At 37.9% G+C, this 19,891-nt stretch overlaps 7 protein-coding genes across 7 annotated transcripts; 3 read left to right on the forward strand and 4 right to left on the reverse strand.

The window, feature by feature from the left end:
* Positions 1-4,233: 4,233 nt before the first annotated feature.
* EV154DRAFT_535939 (uncharacterized protein) lies at positions 4,234-4,806 on the forward strand (the record flags this gene model as incomplete). Its single annotated transcript, XM_051604102.1, has 3 exons — positions 4,234-4,379; positions 4,472-4,532; positions 4,660-4,806. 3 exons carry the CDS (start codon positions 4,234-4,236, stop codon positions 4,804-4,806), a joined length of 354 nt encoding a protein of 117 aa, XP_051462309.1.
* Positions 4,807-5,499: 693 nt separating this feature from the next.
* On the reverse strand, positions 5,500-6,262 carry EV154DRAFT_494106 (uncharacterized protein). The gene has a single exon (XM_051599866.1). It carries the CDS (start codon positions 6,219-6,221, stop codon positions 5,595-5,597), a length of 627 nt encoding a protein of 208 aa, XP_051462310.1. The 5' UTR covers positions 6,222-6,262; the 3' UTR covers positions 5,500-5,594.
* Positions 6,263-6,530: 268 nt separating this feature from the next.
* Positions 6,531-10,471, reverse strand: EV154DRAFT_435938 (uncharacterized protein). Its single transcript, XM_051596809.1, has 2 exons — positions 9,149-10,471; positions 6,531-9,060 (listed from the first exon to the last, which is right to left on the reverse strand). Exons 1-2 carry the CDS (start codon positions 10,331-10,333, stop codon positions 6,613-6,615), a joined length of 3,633 nt encoding a protein of 1,210 aa, XP_051462311.1. The 5' UTR covers positions 10,334-10,471; the 3' UTR covers positions 6,531-6,612.
* A 1,520-nt stretch (positions 10,472-11,991) lies between these two features.
* EV154DRAFT_494109 (uncharacterized protein) lies at positions 11,992-12,624 on the reverse strand (the record flags this gene model as incomplete). The annotated part of the gene is made up of 2 exons (XM_051599867.1): positions 12,295-12,624; positions 11,992-12,232 (listed from the first exon to the last, which is right to left on the reverse strand). Coding segments are annotated over exons 1-2 (302 nt in total), but the record flags the coding sequence as incomplete, so codon positions are not given.
* Positions 12,625-14,172: 1,548 nt separating this feature from the next.
* On the forward strand, positions 14,173-14,745 carry EV154DRAFT_412408 (uncharacterized protein; the record flags this gene model as incomplete). The annotated part of the gene is made up of 2 exons (XM_051595510.1): positions 14,173-14,318; positions 14,412-14,745. 2 exons carry the CDS (start codon positions 14,173-14,175, stop codon positions 14,743-14,745), a joined length of 480 nt encoding a protein of 159 aa, XP_051462313.1.
* A 1,332-nt stretch (positions 14,746-16,077) lies between these two features.
* Positions 16,078-17,002, forward strand: EV154DRAFT_494113 (uncharacterized protein). The gene is made up of 2 exons (XM_051599868.1): positions 16,078-16,363; positions 16,421-17,002. The coding sequence occupies exons 1-2, from the start codon at positions 16,169-16,171 to the stop codon at positions 16,853-16,855; spliced, it is 630 nt and encodes a 209-aa protein (XP_051462314.1). The 5' UTR covers positions 16,078-16,168; the 3' UTR covers positions 16,856-17,002.
* Positions 17,003-18,054: 1,052 nt separating this feature from the next.
* On the reverse strand, positions 18,055-19,599 carry EV154DRAFT_298392 (uncharacterized protein). Its single transcript, XM_051594843.1, has 2 exons — positions 19,036-19,599; positions 18,055-18,971 (listed from the first exon to the last, which is right to left on the reverse strand). The coding sequence occupies exons 1-2, from the start codon at positions 19,332-19,334 to the stop codon at positions 18,140-18,142; spliced, it is 1,131 nt and encodes a 376-aa protein (XP_051462315.1). The 5' UTR covers positions 19,335-19,599; the 3' UTR covers positions 18,055-18,139.
* Positions 19,600-19,891: the final 292 nt, after the last annotated feature.

The raw sequence follows: 19,891 nt of genomic DNA on the forward strand, positions 1-19,891 counted from the left end.
AAATAACGTAATCTAATAAAAATGTATATTTTGAACATTTCTGAAAAAATTGCTGTTTGTCTTCGCCGTTTATAATACTAAAGTTGTCTTTACTTTGATTGTATATATTCAATGGGATCATTACACATCATAAGAAAGACCATAAAGGAAAAGCGTAACATTTTATTTAAATAAATCATTGAGGTTCACATCAAGATTATTCTTCATTTCTTTCATTAGAGCATCCTTTGTTTTCTTGATTTCTCCGAACAAACCGCCTCTTTTTCCTGTCTTCAAAGCAATATCTTTTGGTAGCAGTTTTGAATTTACATGTTGAAAATAAACTGACTATTTCGACACGGGGGGAGGAGGAAGAGAATAAATCGTAAATATTACGAACTATCACTATATGTTTACGATTGTTTTTTTTTTTTTTTTTTGCATGAAAACTTGCAATCGAGTGAATATTTCGAGCCGCGTTGGTACTGGATTTCCCACCGTATTTTCAAAAAATAGGCAGTAATTTTTCAAAAAGCCATCTTTTAATTTTTCAAAAACATAACCTTGATTTTTAGAAAAACTTTTACCATGTCCATTGACGTTTTTATGAGCGATCTTAATCTTGATGTAGAAGGTGACGACGAGACTGAAGAGCCGTACGTTCGCTTATACCAAAAAAGTGCTGGATCGGCATCCAGTGTTACTGAAAGTGCCATGGAAGTAGATGAGCGATTTGGAGGTTTTCCCTGATAGTAAAGGCGAAGACAGCAACAAAAGTTCGGACGAAGAGAGTGCCCGCATTGATGAGACTTTAGAAGAAGCACATACTCGTGTAAAGAACTATTGTGATCTTCATTATAACCAGCCTGAATTTAAGCACGAGGATGAAAAGAAAAGAATCCACATGAAGTATAAAGATGAACAGATTGGAATGTTCATTGACTTGATCGCTGCTGGCTCCGATGTGAAATCAGCCTGTAATTCAACTGGTATCAGATTGCACTCTGGTTATAATTATAGAAAAAAGTATAGAGAAGATCCAGAATCGACAGACTGGATCATCAATTACATCGACGAAAGACCTACTGCTCTACTTGCTCAAGTTCTGGAAGATTTGACGAATCATTTTTCGGATGAGAATATTCAGGCGAGTAAGTCAGCATTGCATAGATTTATGAGAGAAATATGTGCTTTATCTATGAAACGACTTGAGAAATTACCTGCAAGCCGAAACCACATTGATGTAATCACTCAACGTCGAGAGTCGGTAGAGGAGTGGGTCGCTAACGAGGATATGGACTTTGAAAAAAACTGCGTGTTCATAGACGAAGCAGGATTTAACATAAATATCACCCGTAATAGAGGTTGGTCAAAGAAAGGCAAGCCTGCGAGAGCTATTGTACCTACCTCTCGCAGCACTTCAATCACTATTTTAGGGAAATGTCTAGAACTCCGTATTTTTCTCAAACGTATTTTTTTCAAACGTATCAGATATAGTTACACAACCAACACACATATAATTATCTGAATCACAATTTATAATAAACATCTTTTATCTTACTTATCAAATATACTGGATTTCCCACCATATTTTCAAAAAATAGTCCCTAATTTTTTAAAAAGGCATCAGTAATTTTTCAAAAAGCGCTCCACTATTTTTTCAAAAAGTTCAATCTAATTTTTTAAAAAGATGCCAATATTTTTTCAAAAGACAAGTAGTTTTTTTATAATTGTTTATTAACTTAAAGCATTTTTTCCATGGCAATACATCGAGGAAAGAAGCTAACCGAATGTCGAATCCATCCACGACAATCCTGTAAAGTTACATTTGTAACTGACTCCATAATTCGAGGAGTCAAAAGATCGCCTGTGTCCAAAGGGTTTCTTTTAATACCACTCTTTACCTTCGACCAAAATTCCTCAATTGGATTAAGAAAGGGGGAATATGGAGGCAAATAAACGCACTTATAGCCTCTTTCTTCTATTAACGCTCTGATTGCAATTGGTTTGTGGATTGGTGCATTATCCATTACAAGATAATAGCCGTGTAATCCATTTCTATCTAAACAATCCATCATGCTGTTAAGATAGCTCATGAAATGAGATGATCTTGTACCCACTCTACCATTTAGGACAACTTCTTTACCATTGACCTTTCTCTTTTTGCTCCCCGTTGTTGAGGTAGGCTTTCTTAATGATATGTCAATTACACCGTCAGTTGAAATTGCGCCTAAAATAGTGATTGACGTGCTGCGAGAGGTAGGTACAATAGCCTTGGCAGGCTTGCCTTTCTTTGACCAACCTCTGTTACGGGTGATATTTATGTTAAACCCTGCTTCGTCTATGAACACGCAGTTTTTTTCAAAATCCATATCCTCGTTAGCAATCCACTCCTCTACGACTCTCGACGTTGAGTGATTACATCAACGTGGTTTCGTCTTGCAGGTATTTTCTCAAGTCGTTTCATAGATAAAGCACATCTTTCTCTCATAAATCTATGCAATGCTGACTTACTCACCTGAATATTCTCATCCGAAAAATGATTCGTCAAATCTTCCAGAACTTGAGCAAGTACAGCAGTAGGTCTTTCGTCGATGTACTTGATGATCCAGTCTGCATGCCTGTCTTTTAATTTGAATCGGGATCCCTTAGGACCTCGTTTCTTTCTTTCAGGGATTCCCAATTCTGGGTCTTCTCTATACTTTTTTCTATAATTATAACCAGAGTGCAATCTGATACCAGTTGAATTACAAGCTGATTTCACATCGGAGCCAGCAGCGATCAAGTCAATGAACATTCCTATCTGTTCATCTTTATACTTCATGTGGATTCTTTTCTTTTTATCCTCGTGCTTAAATTCGGGCTGGTTATAATGAAGGTCACAATAGTTCTTTACACGAATATGTGCTTCTTCTAAAGTCTCATCAACGCGGGCACTCTCTTCGTCCGAACTTTTGTTGCTGTCTTCGTCATTACTATCAGGGAAAACCTCCAAATCGTCAGCAATATCCTCATCTACTTCCATGGCACTTTCAGTAACACTAGATGCCGATCCAGCACTTTTTTGGTATAAGTGAACGTACAGCTCTTCAGTCTCCTCGTCACCTTCTACATCAAGATTAAGATCGCTCATAAAAACGTCAATGGACATGGTAAAAGTTTTTCGAAAAATTAAGGTTATGTTTTTGAAAAATTAAAAGAAGCTTTTTGAAAAAACAGTGAAAGGCTTTTTGAAAAATTACTGCGGACTTTTTGAAAAATTAGGGACTATTTTTTGAAAATACGGTGGGAAATCCAGTACTTATTGTGACTCCCTTAATACACTGCACGTCGATTGACATGTTATATCATCTAAGCTTCATAGGATGACCGTTTTCTGTTTTCCATAAAATATGCTTCACTATCATTACAAACTACTACTGGAAAACCTCCAAACGCAGATAGACAACTACCAAGCTCTGACTTGCTTGAGAGGTTTTTGTAAGTGTTTTTAATTTAAGTTAAGGCTCAAACATTATGGATGATAAAATAGACAAATAAAATAATCCTGACATAAGCTTGTTTATGAATGATAAAATAGACAAATGAAATCATCCTGAGATAAGCTTGTTTATGGATGATAAAATAGACAAATGAAATCATCCTGGCATAAGCTTTTTTATCTATAAATAAAGCTGGTTCACACAATTTATTCTTATCCTTTTCTTTTCCCTTAACATATTTCTTCTATCTTATGAAAGTAACCAATAATGTAAAAAGGTTTGTATAGTAGTGACTCTTGTTTCTTTGAAAAGAAGCTAAATTGAAAAAGATATATTGTGATATTGCGGCTGCGGCTAGTCTTTGCTATAGGAGGGCGACCTCCTTTGGCAGGGTTCTTGAGTTTTTGGAACTCAAGAACCGTGAATGGCTGTGACTGCACTGTAAATAGTCATAAGCATACTGGCCTGCTGGTCTTGGCTGGAGTTTCTGTATGTGGTATGGAAAAAATACGTTTGAAAAAAATACGGAGGTCTAGACATTTCCGTATCATCGGCGTAGACACAAAGTCGTAAAGGTTTGGGGATCAAAGCCGTTTCATTATTCAGTGTAGAAGTAGAAGTAGGCGGTGTACTATCCGGTGGTGTTGGCGTGAACGGTAACCCGAAATAATCGGGATGTTTTGTTATTGATTTCAGGAATGGATCGAATGCCACACGTAATGCTTTGTTGAATTTGGTGTTCGCTTTTTTTTCAACTTAAATTCAAAATACAATGAGGCCTTGCTGTACTGACCGAAATCTATCCGTAACGCTAACCGAAATCAACCCTGCAGATACTGCCGAGAACGTTGAGACGTGGCTTCGTGGTCTCAATTTGGATGAGCCCTTTGAACATTTCAAATCCATAAAAGACAAACGGTAAGTATTTAAAATCACGGAATTTCAAAGTGTTGTCTTAATGATTTTGCCTCATACTGTTTTAGATATGGCTTTCTACATTTCTCAGATAGAGATGATGCCTGCCGTTTTTTTAGAAGATATGGGGATAAAAAACTCGAGGAAGGAAGGGATGTAAGAGTAATAGCTTCTATCGATTGGAATAGAAACCCAATTTCATACGATTTGCCACTCCCTCAACCCAATCCCCCCCCTCAACCCAATCCCCCCCCCCTCAACCCAATCCCCCCCCCCCCCTCAGCCAACTTCGAGTAATGAAGTTGTTTCACTTCAAGCTGATATTGAGGATTTAAAAAGCAAAATCTATGAGCACAAGGCCGCTATCAATCTTTTGAGAGCTGAAATTCACACAAAAAAAAAGACCATTGTTGCAGCCAATCTAAATTGACTTGGTGTTACACAGGATAGGATCTTTCCTATAAATACGCCCCTTTTTTTTCTTAATAAATATTTCTTCAGTTTTATCTTGACTAAAAATCTAGTTTCTTAATAATTTGTAATTGACTCCTTTGTGTTTCCCTCAACTTTCATACTTCTTGTTTATCTTAAGTCTATACTTTTCATATAACAATTAACTCAAAGTTCATATTTCACACTCGACTCGAATCTCTTTATTGTTAAAACCGTATATAAGATATTGTTTATAATAACATAATTACTTTTCTTTTTAATCTTGGCAATCAGTTTATATTTATATTACTTTCGCCCTCTTAAAATTATCGTTGATTATCTTCTTATCCTAAAAACTTTATATTATAAGATTTCTTAAGTTGACTACTTCCAGTCTGGTGCTCACTTTCATAGCTACTTTATTATTAACATCAGTGTTAATAACCTATATCCACCTTATCCTTTAAGAACTATTACCAGTGTCTTAACACCATCAAGCGTCGTTAAATTAGTTTTCTTTAATATTTTACAATAAGTAAAAACAATTTATGATTTTTTTCTTTACTTCAGAATTGCTTACTGGACATGATTGTCATTTTCTAAATTTACATATTACCTCTATTGGTAAAGTTTGACCTAAAGTCGCCCACCCAAAAATATATCTACACCACTGATAAAATGTAGAGCGCAAGTGGGTTTTTATTTACTTTTTTTTTAAAAATTTACATGTGTCAAAGTAATAATAATTTTTCTGTGCGTTTCTAATTTAACCACCACCACCGCCGCCTACGACAATGTGAGACGCTTCGCTTTGTCAATTAATATGTTTGTTTCTGATTCACTGGGAGTTAACAGCAAGTCTTCTTCCTCATCGTCTGAGGAAGAAGGTGAATCCATGAGAAGGATGGAAAGGAACCTAGCAGGACATGAATCCTGTCTTCTTCGAGACGGTCTTGTGGGTGGCGGTGATGGAGGTGGACTAGGGAATTTCATCACCAGACCTTCTTTTGTGTCGAAAATAGAAGATTCTTCTTCCTTCAGCCGAGGAGGGATACCCAAACAACCTTGTGTGCATTGGATGGTGGGTAATGTGAATTCGATAGGTTGGTACCACGATGGCTCCTCTTCCTCTTCTTCCTCTTTCTCTTCTTTTTGTTGTTTTCTTTTCTTTTTAGTAGCTGATTTAAGGATGGCGATCTTTTGGAACAAGCGTGTCATGGTGTTTATCTTCTTCTTTTTCTTGGTAGGTGTAACGATTTCTTGATCTTCTTCTTCTTCCTCTTCGAGGTGATACGAACGTTTTCGTTTTAGCCCGGGAAAGAAATGACTGATGCTTGTGCGGGCTTTCTTTGTTAAGGTATCTTCAAGATATCCTTTCTTACTACTACTACTACTGGAGAAGATGGAAGGCATTCTTTTTATATTTATATTTATATATACAGGTAAAAAAGGGGTGAAAGAATAGAAATAAAGATGAATTATTCTGCATTTTTCTCTCTTATATACTCTTTTTTAAACTTTTTTTTTTCCCTTGAACTCCTAGACTCCCCCCATTACCCTGTTTCTCCTATTCTATAAACAGCATTCCCCTATTGTTGCTTCATGATAGAATGAACAATAAACCTTTTTCTATACACATCTTTTTAAAAAGAAAAAATTTGGAAGGGCTTCTATCATTCGTTCAAAAATAAAAACAACACAAAAAGAAAAAAAAAATGAATACAATGGTTTATTGTTGTTATGTGTGTGTGTGTGTGTGGGGGGGGGGTATTTTGTTAAGTTTTTTTTTTTATAAAGGTGGATTTCAAGACTCCTTGTTTCCAGACTGTGGGGTACTTGATTGAATATCGAGTTTTTTATGATGAAAATTCGATATGGATGGAAGAGCACGGGGCATGACATCGGAATCAGTTTTGGAAGGTTTAAGGATGAGTTTAGTTTGCGCCACAGTGGATGAAAATCTACGTTGTTTGACAAGATGGCTGATCCCCGGTAACAAGACACCTTGTTTTTTGTCCGTCGATGTCGCTGTCGCTGCTGTCGCTGTTGGACTTTCAGACTCACTACGATTTTTTTGTTTATCAATCTGTAACGTACGATGCGATGTAAAGCTGGCTAATTTCTTCTTGATAATTTCACTGTTATCGTCATGCGTGCTTTTACGTTTCCAACGACGCCAACCTTCGAAATCAATCAAGGCTTGCATACATCCCCATTCAATAATTTTTTTCTCCAACCATTCGAGACTCACGGGTTTCGTGAGAAAGTCATTGCAGCCTGCAGCCAGAGCAGCGTGACGATCAGATTCAAGGGAGGAAGCGGTAAGAGCGACAATAATGACAGGTGAACGAAAGATGGAAGGGACGTTCGAGGGAGAGAGATCGTCCTGGATGTCTGTGTTTTCTTCGAGAGGAGGAGTCGATGCTTGAGTATCAGTAGCCGTTGCTGCTGCTGCTGCTGCCGTTGCTGCTGCTACTGCGGCCGCCACTTCTTGTTGTTGACGTAGAAAAGAAGAAGACATGGGCAAGACACCAATTTTTTGTTCCTTTTCAATCGCTCTAATTTTCTTGGTAGCTTCAATACCGTTCATGACGGGTAACTGAATGTCCATCAAGACAAGATGAAAGCCACCTGTTTTCCACTTGTTCACGGCTTCCAGGCCGTTACTGGCAACAGCGAATTTGATCTTGTGTTTTTTCATCCAGGCGGATAAGATGGCTTGATTGATGATATTATCTTCCACGATGAGGACATGAATAGGTGGTGAGACAACATCGGCAAAGGGTACACCACGATCCTTGCGCTTCTTTTTATGCGATCGAATGTTCATCATGGGTTGACCCGCAAAGGAGGATTTCTTTTTGGGAGGTTCACTGGGCACGATGGGATCTGTCACAACGGTGACAGGTGGTTCATCCAATGCTGCTGTAATGGGGTCTGCTCGAATGATATCGGGTAAACATGGTGAGATACGAGGAGGTAGGGGTAGTTCAGGATCGATGAGATCGACATGGTTACTGGATCGACGTCGCGTGGGTTGTTGTGAAGAGAAATAGTTATCGATGGGAGGGCTAAAGATACCACTAACGGGTCTTCGACGATTGTTACTACCCCCCGGGGAAGTTTCATTCCCGGGAGAAATTCTGGTTAGGAGATCTTGCTGAGGGGAAGTCACATTAGAAGAGGCAGCAGTAATAGCAGCTGTGGAAGCGGCGGCGGCGATTTCTCTTTGGACCAACATGGAAAGAATAGGAGGCATGGGACTCGAAGGAGATGTTGCAATGGCCGAGAAATGGGGTTCGACAACAGAATTATTCCAAGCGGTATGTAAAGCAGTGAGAAAACGACGTGGTCCAGCTGGTTTGGGGACAACAACAACACGGGGCATAGAAAAGGGGTCTCTACCCGATGGCAAGAAGGCATAAGCGGCGATGGTATCTCTGACGGCTTTGTAATTATTAAGAGAGGTGAAATGAATGATAGCGGTGGTACCTTGATGAAAAAAGTTCTTCTTGTTGTAATGATTACGACGACCTTGATGTGCTTGTTGAAGTACGTTGGCCGATGCAGGAGGTTGAGTTCGGAATTCACCTAATTTGCTTTCCAAGGTTGGGATATCATCATCAATCAAGATGAAGGAAGGGGGTATGGAATGAAGGTGTTCTTCCTCAATGGCAGGTGAAGGAACGGGTGGCGTGGTAGGGATGGCAGCGGTGAAGGCGACCTCTTCTTCTTCGGCCGGCGTTGATTCATGAACGGTCACAGGAACATGACTGATATCTGTATTCCAACTTGCCAAGCAACTGGTCATGTGTTTAGCAAAGATACTTTGTTCGGGTGCATGCAAGACCATTTTTAAGCCCTTGAGATTCTCAATGAACTTGTGTAGCTCCTTCAAGCTGGGTTCGTTGGAGAATTTGATATTGGCGTAATGGTTTTGAAGCAACGAGGGTCCATGTTTGATGGTGGGTAATTCCCTCTTACCCAGACCCAGTTGAAAGCTGAATTCGAATCGAGTTTGGTTTTCGGTTTCGGTATCGATAGCGCAGGATCCACCAATGTACGTGAGGAGTTGTGAGGTGAGGTTGGCGTTGGGTAGGAGCGCTGCACTGGCATCACGAATATCAGGTGAACTAGTATGGGTGATGTAAAACAGGATATTTAATTTGTCGGGATCGCGTATCTCATTGACATTTAATCCGACTTCAATGGATGCACCGCGTGTACAGCATTCCAAAATATTTCGAATGTGCTGCGAGGGTAAAGAAAAAAAAAAGGGTCATGGGGGATTAGCTTCAAGTACATGTCTATTCCAAAGAAAAAAAAATGAGATACTGTACATTTAACAAGGCATGACGGATCGCTCCTTCATCGCCAATGACAATGGAATGATGAAGCCGATTATCACAATGATAGATCACAAAATCCACTCCCAATTTCGCTGCGACACCAGCCAAGGCATCACCCAAGCTTTGCAAGAGTTCGCCGATATCGAATTCAGCAGAGACAAGAGCGGGTAATTGCAAGAGATGGATGTTAGATCGAGTCCAAGCCTGTATGGTTAATTTGCTGAGAAGTTCGAGATGTGAGCTCACATGACATACTTGACGAATGGTCGTGTTGATGGCCGAGATACTGGCGATGGGTACGGCAATGGAGCAAGCACTTAATAATTCATGCGTGTGATTAGCCAAAATGTTAGCGGGCGAGAATTGTTCGAGGGTGGTGATGACCATGAGGGCCACATCCTGGATCTCCTGAGAGACAGTGGAGATGAAAGCGAGACGATGGTCTGTGAATTCAGTGGTATGGGTATCTACGCATTGTTGTAGCTTGATCTCTTCTCGCTTCATGCGTCTTTTGAATCGGTCGAGTTTGATCTCGTTGGCCTTAACGAGACGTGCGGTGAAGGCAAAAGTGAATAAGGCGGAGAGCGAGAGTGAGACGAGACAGAGATGGTAGTAGCGAAAGGAAGGGTGTCGGATAGGCATCACTGAATGTGTGAAGGCCATGGTGAGTGTACTGAGTTGAGTCCAATTCAGGTATTGCGAGAGATGTTCGGTAGTGCGGTGTTTGAGGACGAGTAACATGAAGAGCCACCATAGAACATAGAGTGGTAAAATGGCATGAGGCATCCAATCGGGGTCTCTGAGGATGAGGTGAAATGAAGGGATAGTGTAAAGTACAAGTGTTGTAGCAAAGAGAGAGCCGAACAGACAAAGCATGTTGGCAATGGTGATCACTCTAAATAATTCGGTCAAGACTTCGTCACATTCCTCTTCATCTTGATCCACATCTTGTAATTGAAGCGGAGGTAAACGAAAATGATAGAGATTTTCTTGTGGTGATGTCTTGGTAGTGGATGTGGTAGAGGAAGGCATATAAGTGCCTGAATCATGGTAGTAGAGGTCGTTGGTGGTCCATGCTGAATGAAGGTAATTTAATCGAGGTCGTTTAGGAGTGTTCTTTGTAGACGCGTTGGCTTTTATTGTCGAATCCTCCTTTATCGATGCCTGATCTGCCATGTTTTCTTTTTTCGAACAAGAGGTTAAAAGAGCAAAGGGAGAAAGAAGGGGGTTGGGTATAAGCCTATTATTCTTTTATTTATTTTTTGTATAAAGATAAGGGGTAAAGAGCACTGATAAATGAAAGAAAAAAAAAGGGGGGGACCATGGCTAATAAATTTTCACAAAGGGTGGTTTTGATTTATCCAATAGGCGGTTTGATTTTACTCAAAAGGCAGTTTGATTTTCCCCAAAAGACGGTTTTTATTTTTAAAAAGGTGGTTTTTTTATTCCAAAAAGGTCAATATTAGAAAATATAGTGTTTTACTTGGTTTTCAGACTTTGTCCATTTTATTTTGGACAAAGTCATTCTATTTTACTTTTTTTGGCTCCCTATTCATACCTGTGGTAGGACAGAATTTTCAAAGGTACTTCATCCAATCATATCCTCAATTTTTGATAAGATGGGCGCAAAAAATGTTAAGATTTATTGTTAATCTTAACAATTTGTTCTGTTTCATATTATCAATGTCGTCGATGATGGGTAAAAAAATAATAATAATAAAATACTACACAATATTTAGTGTAGATCTTTAGAGTTTGTATTTAATTCGCTTATTCATCACATAATTAAGTTAAATAAAAGCTCAAAGGAACACTTATTCTTTAGTGTATAACTGTACATTTAATTTCAATTTACTTAAAATCGACATATCATAAAAACTTTAATTGGTTGATTTGACTCTTCCTACTGTCTTCATTCCAGTGTTCTTTTTTCCAGCTTTGACTTTACTTGATGATACGTAATGGAAAGTGTTCTAGCATCCTTGTAGTTGTTGTAGTGCCCGTTGGCACGTCCTTCATTGAAACACTTTTTTCAGTCCATGCGTTTGTGGTCCTTCATCCAGGCCATAACAAATTCATCAACTACATCCATATCACGTCTTTTTTCTTGTGGCTTGATTTGTTGCAGTACTTCAACCGTTTGCCTTCCGGCTGTTGGAGTCACTCCATCAGGAAGATCTGGAGGAGGAGGAAGGGCAGTTGCTGAAGTGCTTGAAGATTGCTGTTGGTACTTGTACAAACATGTATCCATGTACACCAAACCTGCACGAGCATAGTTTATCGCGCGTGTCGATGACGAGCCATCTTCATTCATAGCTTCAATTATTCTTTCGAATTGTGTTTTGATTTGAGTGCAAACATCCATGAAAACGTCAATAGTGGCATCATGTATACGTATTTCCTGATCGACTGTTTGTTTCGCGATGCTATATAATAACTTTACAGTGGAATCATCCCTGTACTCAAGACCAAGAAGAGAACATTACTGCTCTGAGAGCACATACTCCAGCGCAACCATGGGATGAAGAGGCTCGTGAAGATGGTTTGCAATGGTTGATGGAGTTAAAATAAGATGTTGCTGTGCCCAATACTGAGACGGTAATTGTTTTAAAAGTTGTTTTAATGAGTTTTTTACGCCCATATTAAAATATTTTTGAAGAAATCCAACCAAGCGCGGGTAAACGGCGGGAGTAACTATGACTCTCTTAAGGTAGCCAAATGCCTCGTCATCTAATTAGTGACGCGCATGAATGGATTAACGAGATTCCCACTGTCCCTATCTACTGAAAAATTCACCTTTTTCAGTATCATAATAATCCTTTGTAAATACTTCTCTTATCGATTTCACGCAAATGGTCAGTGCAATTGGTTTAATATTATCAAAAGTTTCATAAACATGGTTACAGTATTTCTGAAGGCGGTGCATATACAACTCATCGACAACGTTTTGGACCTCTACAATAACTGGTGGTAGCAAATTTGATAGGGGAGTCATTGGGCCATAAATCATATCAGCACGTTTACCATCGATCCACTCACAAGTGCGTGGCATATACAGACCCTTGTCGTGCTTGTCTATTGATAAAAAATGTTTTAATATATAATGATCGGACGCTTTAAAATAGCACAATGAATACCAATGATTGATGTTAAAATCAAGTTCATTACTTCTTTGTTTGCGAGCATCGCTTTCGACATTTGATCGCTTCCAGGTTTATGTTTTGAGGTATGATAGCGTTAAGAAGATTGTAGTCTTCTTAAGAAGAAGATTAGTGAGATTTTCCTTTTTATATGACATTGATAATTTGAAACAGAAGATAAACAATAAATCTTAACATTTTTGCGGGAAATGTCTAGACCTCCGTATTTTTTTCAAACGTATTTTTTTTGTACCACTTACAGGAATTCTGGCCAGAAGACCAGCAGACCAGTATGATTGCACCTATTTACAGTCCAATCCCAGCTATTCACGGTTCGTGAGTTCCAAAAACTCAAGAACTCTGCCTAGGAGGTCGCCCTCCTATTGCAAAGACTAGCCGCAGCCGCAATATCACAATTATATATCTTTTTCGATTTAGCTTCTTTTCAAAGAAACAAGAGTCACTACTAAACTAACCTTTTTATGTGATCGGTTACTTTCATACGATAAAAGAAGTATGTTAAGGAAAAAGAAAAGGAGAAGAACAAAGTGTGTGAACCAGCTTTATTTATTGATAAACAAGCTTATGTCAGGATGATTTCATTTGTCTATTTTAGGGGTATTCTTGGCGCACCTGCTGGCGCACCCAAATCGGGCTTTAAAGTATAATTCTTACGTAATATATTCATTTTGGGTGCGCGAAAGCAGTGTACCGAGCTATTACATAATATTTTTATTTTATGTGCGCGGAATGAGTGCATCAAGAAAGGGACAACGTATTTGTACTATATTTTATAAGCAACAGTACTTTGCTCAAGGAGGTTCCTTCTTTTAATTTTAGTCCTATTTACATCTACCAAAAGAATGGACATTTTTGAAGTAACAGAATAAAGTAATCGCGAATGGTCGAAACCTTTGGAATCGTAAGTACTTTTACTATTATTGTGCATTCGCGTTCCATTGCCGATGAGTATGAAAGAAAGCATAACATGGTATTCGTTACTGTTGGATTAAAGCTAAAAAGCAATGACATCTTCTTAGTTTAAAAGCAGTTTGGTGAAAACAAAGTAGCCGAACAGTAAAATATGTATTGCTAATTGTTAATCTTTATCATAAGCATGCTATGAAGGAATAACTTGATCTATGTGAAACTGATTATATGCGTCAATCTTATAAGATTTCAAATAAATATAATGGTGGGACCTGTGATTTTTAAAGAAGGCCTTATTGTATTTAAGTAAGACATAAATACCATCTGCCATAGCGCATGCTTCGCTTGACGCACCCATTCCGCGCACATAAAATAAAAATATTATGTAATAGCTCGGTGCACTGCTTTCGCGCACCCAAAATGAATATATTACGTAAGAATTATACTTTAAAGCCCGATTTGGGTGCGCCAGCAGGTGCGCCAAGAATACCCCTAAAATAGACAAATGAAATCATCCTGACATAAGCTTGTTTATGGATGATAAAATAGACAAATGAAATCATCCTGGCATAAGCTTTTTTATCTATAAACAAAGCTGGTTCACACACTTTATTCTTATCCTTTTCTTTTCCCTTAACATATTTCTTCTATTTTATGAAAGTAACCGATTACATAAAAAGGTTAGTTTAGTAGTGACTCTTGTTTCTTTGAAAAGAAGCTAAATCGAAAAAGATATATAATTGTGATATTGCGGCTGCGGCTAGTCTTTGCTATAGGAGGGCGACCTCAACAAAGGGGAGCAAAAAAGAGAAAGGTCAATAGCAAAGAAGTTGTCGTAAATGGTAGAGTGGGTACAAGATCATCTCATTTCATGAGCTATCTTAACAGCATGATGGATTGTTTAGATAGAGATGGTGTGTGCTTCAAATTGATTTCCAAACCCCCATGAGACCTTGCTGCACAGACCGAAATCTTTCTGTCACCTTAACGGAAATAGACCCCACATATACGCCCCGGAACATAGAGTTGTGGCTCCAGAGTCTAAACTTGGATGTTCCTTTTGAACACTTTAAAGCCTTGAAAGATAAGCGGTAAGTATTTAAAATCACGGAATTCAAAGTGCTTTTCTTAATGGTTTTGCCTCATACTGTTCTAGGTATGGGTTTTTACCGTTTTTCCACAAGATATGATTCTTGTAATTTTTTTAAGAAATACGGTAATAAGAAGCTCAATGAAAGAAAGAATGCGAGAGTTATAATGGCTTCTGTTGATTGGAACAGAAAACCAATATCTTATGATATTGGTTTTAACCCACCTGTATCAAGACCACTACTTGTATCAAGCCCACCACTTGTATCAAGCCCACCACCTGTATCAAATACGGAAGTATACGTAATACAGGCTGAAATCGATGACTTGTACGGTCAAATCTTTGAGCATAAGGCGGCCATAAACCTCTTGAAGGCGGAAATTTGTGCCAAAGAAAGCAGGATAAAACGACGAAAAAGTACCTCGTGAACACCCAACTTCCCAACTTCCCATCTTAGCCTCTCCACTCCTTTTATATTTAGCATTTTCCTATACCTAATAAAAAGCTTATGATGATTATAAACCATATTTTTTTTCTTTACTTCAGAATAGCTTACAGAAACTATTACCCATTTCTATTTATCTTAACTAATAAATCTCTACAAGAAATTGAAAGGATTTGAAACCTTTTTCAAATCTATCGTGGGACATGATTGTCATTTTTTCTAAATTTACATATTACCTCTATTGGTAAAGTGATGACCTAAAATTCGCCACCCTATAAAATATGACTACACTAGTCATACAAAAAAAAAGGGGGGAGTAACATTGACATAGACTTGCAAGAAAATGCATTTATGAATGAGGAAAAGACTTGTGAAGGTAGGCCCCTTGGTTCGAATATGACATCGCATAACCCAACTTCTACAGCAGTCAAGCATAACAGTAGAATAAACTCAATCAGTAGAAATTGTAATCTCTCTTTAAAAGTTGTCTCATTGCATCCAGGTCATCGTAACGACAAAAAAAAAACTTAAAAAGATTAAAGTGGGCGCAGGAGTGGATGAATACAGACATGGACTTTACTAAAAAAAATGCGTTTTTATCGACGAATCCGGTTTCGATATAAATATGAGACGCAGTAGAGCATGATCTAAGAAGGGTACCAAAGCTGTTATTCCTACTGCAAGTACAGTAGCAGTATTTTATACTGTAATTGGAGCTATCTCGGCCATAGGTGTTGTTAATGTTACTATGAGAGTACCTCTGTCTCCTAAAAAAAAAAATTAAGACCCAAGGTGTTAAAAAAAAAAAAAAAAGCAGCTCCACCCAAAGTCCCACAAGCTAAAGGTACAACAACTGGCCACTACCTCAATTTTATTGGGAATACATTGGATATTATGGATAGATATCTCGAAATGAAAAGGTTTTACCTTATCATGGATCATGCCCCCAATCCATGCATCCTATGAAGTTAACCAGATGGTAGAGAATAAAAAGAAAAAAAAAATTATAAATGCGTATATCTTCCCCCTTACTTTCCAGCGTTGAATCCGATTGAGCAATTCTGGGCTATAGTTAAGCATAAAGTAAAGCGTCATCAGATTATGGAGTCAGAAACACTTGCACAAAGAATAACTGAGGTATGTCATCAAGTCCCTCTATCTCACCTTTTCAATATTTACTCAACATTCCAAAAAAAAACCATCTTGAAAACTGCTTAAATAAAGTTCCTGTTTAACTAAAGTGTTCCATACCAATTTCAAAAAAGTGTTTAAATTAGGTTCACTGAGTGTTTCAATTTATTTTCGAAAAGTGTACCGATTAAGTTCACCTATTTGAGAGAGTGGGGACGCACTGTAGTTAAAAAAAAAATCATTATCCGGCCCGAACAACATTTCGACTTCATCCAATGAAATTGTCATTTGTCTGTATTTTTCATGCTTTTTATAAAGAATTTCACAGCCAATGCTCTCTCTCTTCTATTATTTTTGGCTTGTATGACATGCCTAGGGTGACAAGTCACAAAGAAAAATTAGTTACCGGCTCTCCCGGAGATCTTTGCATAGCTATTCTAGCTTGCATGAGATTATTTGATAAGTTAAACCTTGAACAGATTATGTTAGTAAAAAGTATATTTAATCATTGAGTTTTGGTTATTTACTTATTTGGATTGTTTACACCACGGCGGAAAGGTGGAAGAGTAAGACCGTCATCTGAAACTATGTTTAAAGCACCGTTTTGGTCTCGGTTTGATGTAGTGGACCTGTTATATACACGTCTGGGACAATTTCTATTGACACAAACCACTGCGCCTTTTATTCTCTTTATGGAGTCCCCTCTTCTAAGTACTTGCTTAGTGGTTGGTTCAAAGCACGAAGTGCAGGTAATTGTTGATTTGTATTCGTCTACAGTCATAAACTTGTCCTTTTCAATTTTTCGAAGCTCGGCTATAACTGGTTTTATGCTTCTCCTACTATGGCCTTTCATAAATGTGGTAACACCAGACCAATTTCCCAAAAATGACCATATGACATTATTATTTTTACTTCCTAAAGATGAAACCAGTTTTCTTCTATGCCGGCTAAAAAATACTTGATAAAATTGTTTTTTACGTATTTTTCTAGAAACCTTCTTTTTTTCCAGATAGTTCGTATCCAGCTTCTCTCGCCTTTGTCGTTCTTGACTATGCTTCGTGGAAAATGTGGCATGGTTTACAATCTTCGCAGTGAAGTCTAAACTGATTTGTTTTTCTTTTGCGACAGATTTTATTGGCTCAACATTTTGCAAGGCTGTATACCTGTTTATACTTTCAAATAACAGAGAGCTTGTTACACCTTTAAATGAAGCGGTAGTAATTACCCCTGGGTCTATTCCCTGGACTGCGGTTTCTCCTTTGGCCAGACATGCTACGTCTTCATTTGAAGCTGATGATTTGTTGATAATTGCTGGCGGGGGCTGTTTGTGGAATATTTTGTTCAACCTATACATTTCTATTTGACTGTTGGAAATAGTAGCACGTATACTCTTCAGTTCGGTGTATATTTTGTCGCATTTTGCTCTTGTTTTTTTAAGGTCATTGTACTTCTCTTTATCCCATTTATTTTTGACCTTTTCTTGTTTTCTAAAATTTCTTGCTTGGTCCATTCTAGATTTTTCCAAGGGAAGAAGTGAACGGCTTAAATGTGCCTGCCTTTTTTTAGATTCTTTGATTTCCTCATTTAAATTTCGAATATTTTCTTTCAAATTCACATGGTCATCAAGGGAATCGTTGTTTGTGGGAGCTTTCTCTATTTCCGGACGCGTATTTGAACTCAATTTTGAGCTACTTTCAAGTGTGTTTTTGATTCCTAGAAATTGGAGGGAATGCTTGTTTGAGAATATAAAAGAAAAGGTTGGGTGTAATTTCTGCTCTTTTAAAATTCTTTCTATATAACTTCCTTGTTTCCATATCTTGTCGATCCATGGGCGATTCGTCCATTGGTTCTTCTTCCCGTGTTGGGTTTATCAACTCTTCCATCATTGGAATGAACTCCTCTTCTTCCTTCAGTGGGATGATCTCTTCTTCTTCTTCCTCTAGTGGGATGATCTCCTTTTCTTCTTCTTCCTCCAGTGGGATGACCTCCTCTGCTTCCTCCAGTGGGATGACCTCCTCTGCTTCCTCCAGTGTGATGGCCTCCTCTGCTTATATTAAAGAAGTTTGCGAATATTAACCGTTTGTCGTTTTCCGTGGAAATATTCAAGTAGTTTGTAAAATATGTATCTTCTGACTTGTGTATGTTGTATGATTTTGCAAAGAGTAGATACAGAGATTTACTGTCCAACCTAATAGAGACTTTTTTTTGTGTAGTCGGATGCAAGCTATAGATTCCCATTCTTTGTATTATGCTCTTTGGCGAATGCCACAACCGAATTTCGGAGCTTTCTCATTCCAAAAAAAACTTCCAAGGCACTCCTCTTCCTTCTTACACCGCATTTTTATAAGACCATTGACCATTTTTGCACAAAAAGTAAGAGCTGTTCGAGGTATACTCTCTTGCGAATTGCAATACGACTTTTCAAATATGTTGTCAGCGTCCACTTCTTCTTCAGTGTTCCATGACTGTATTAGCATTATACAAACTGCGGATAGCGCTCTCACCTCCTTGGCTGTTAAATCCTTCTGTGCGTAATCCAAAGTAACCGCTTTGACATCGTCAAAGTCTGAAAATGAAGTAACTACTAGATCTTCTTCGTCTTCGAGTTCATTTTCATTTTCTAAAGAGAACATACTGACATCTAACGATGGAGGATCCATACCGGTGATTGCTCTTTCTACGTTGGTAGCTGTATCCGCAGATTGAAACAATTTTTCTACTAAATTTTCGATGACAAAGAGTTTTCCACTTTTTTTATGTTGATTGTGTATCAATAAACAATCGAAGAGCTCATTCATTAAAAATAATCGATTGGTCTTCTTTTTTGCGGAGGAACTTCTATTAGGTGAGGGGGCTTTGGAAGACACCGTGGAAGACTTGGAAAAGAATCTTTGCCTGCAAAGATTAGCTCTTATAGTAAGAGTTATAACCACTTTTAAGTCTTGCATGTATTTTTGAAAGGTCCATAAATTTGTAAAGTTAACGTAGTATTGACGGCAGACGTATGCAATCGTAGGATTTGAGACAAAAGTATGCTTGTATTGATCTTCTAAATTGTTTTTGATAAATGTAATAACTCTTTATGGGATCATAAAAATAAAATGTTAATTTTTTATATGGATGATTTATAAAAATTACTTACGCATGCTGGCTTTTGGAGCTTGATTTACCCCCAACACAATTTGATAGTATGCGCCAAAAACCCAGATGAGTAAAAGTATCACTCCTATGTAGGAATTCTTTCTCTTTACGATTCAAGATAGCAATTTGTTTTTGCCCTACATGTGCTGTTAATTCTGTAAGACCGATACAGCTGTAATCAAAGTATGATTCAGGCTTCGTAGGAAAAATAGCACCAGATATTACTGATTCAGTAAATAAGCCCGTTGCTTGAGATAATCCTTGTGCACATAAGCTGCATTCTTTTTGTAGTTCTTCCATATGGTGTAAAAAACTATTATAGTCGAAGTCTTTATGAATAACTCTCTTCAGGCTTCTACTCACTGTACGATAATCTTTTTCTACTGATTCTTCAGTGTCAATGGGTATTTCTGCATCGGTTTGATCAGAGTTCAAAGAGAAAAAAGAGGTACTACTGCTACTTTCGGCCTTTAATTCCAAAGATTGTTGATGTTCCGTGATATTAGCAATGAATTTGTTTATAAATCCCTCGATAGTGAATTTATCTTGCTGCTTGAGTCGATTTATTTTCTGCTGAACCCATACACCTGATGGGGGAATATCAGACTCTTTAAAATCAGCAAAGTGGTTGCTTTTTTATTTTCTGTTCCAGTTTAGCTTGTATAATATTTGCAGCGCCTGTCGGTAAACTTTTCCTGGAAAGACTTTCAGAAAATTTTTCAATCATATTCGGCTTGTTCTTTTGCTTTGCTTTAAATGAAGACCATTTTTTTTTTTCGTACAGAAACTTGACTTCTTCCTCCAATAGGCGTAATATTTCATCATCAAGATCATTTCCAATTTTTGTATAAGCTTGC

This window comes from Mucor mucedo (genome assembly GCF_025094135.1).
Source record: "Mucor mucedo strain NRRL 3635 chromosome Unknown EV154scaffold_8, whole genome shotgun sequence".
Taxonomy (NCBI): Eukaryota; Fungi; Mucoromycota; class Mucoromycetes; order Mucorales; family Mucoraceae; genus Mucor; species Mucor mucedo.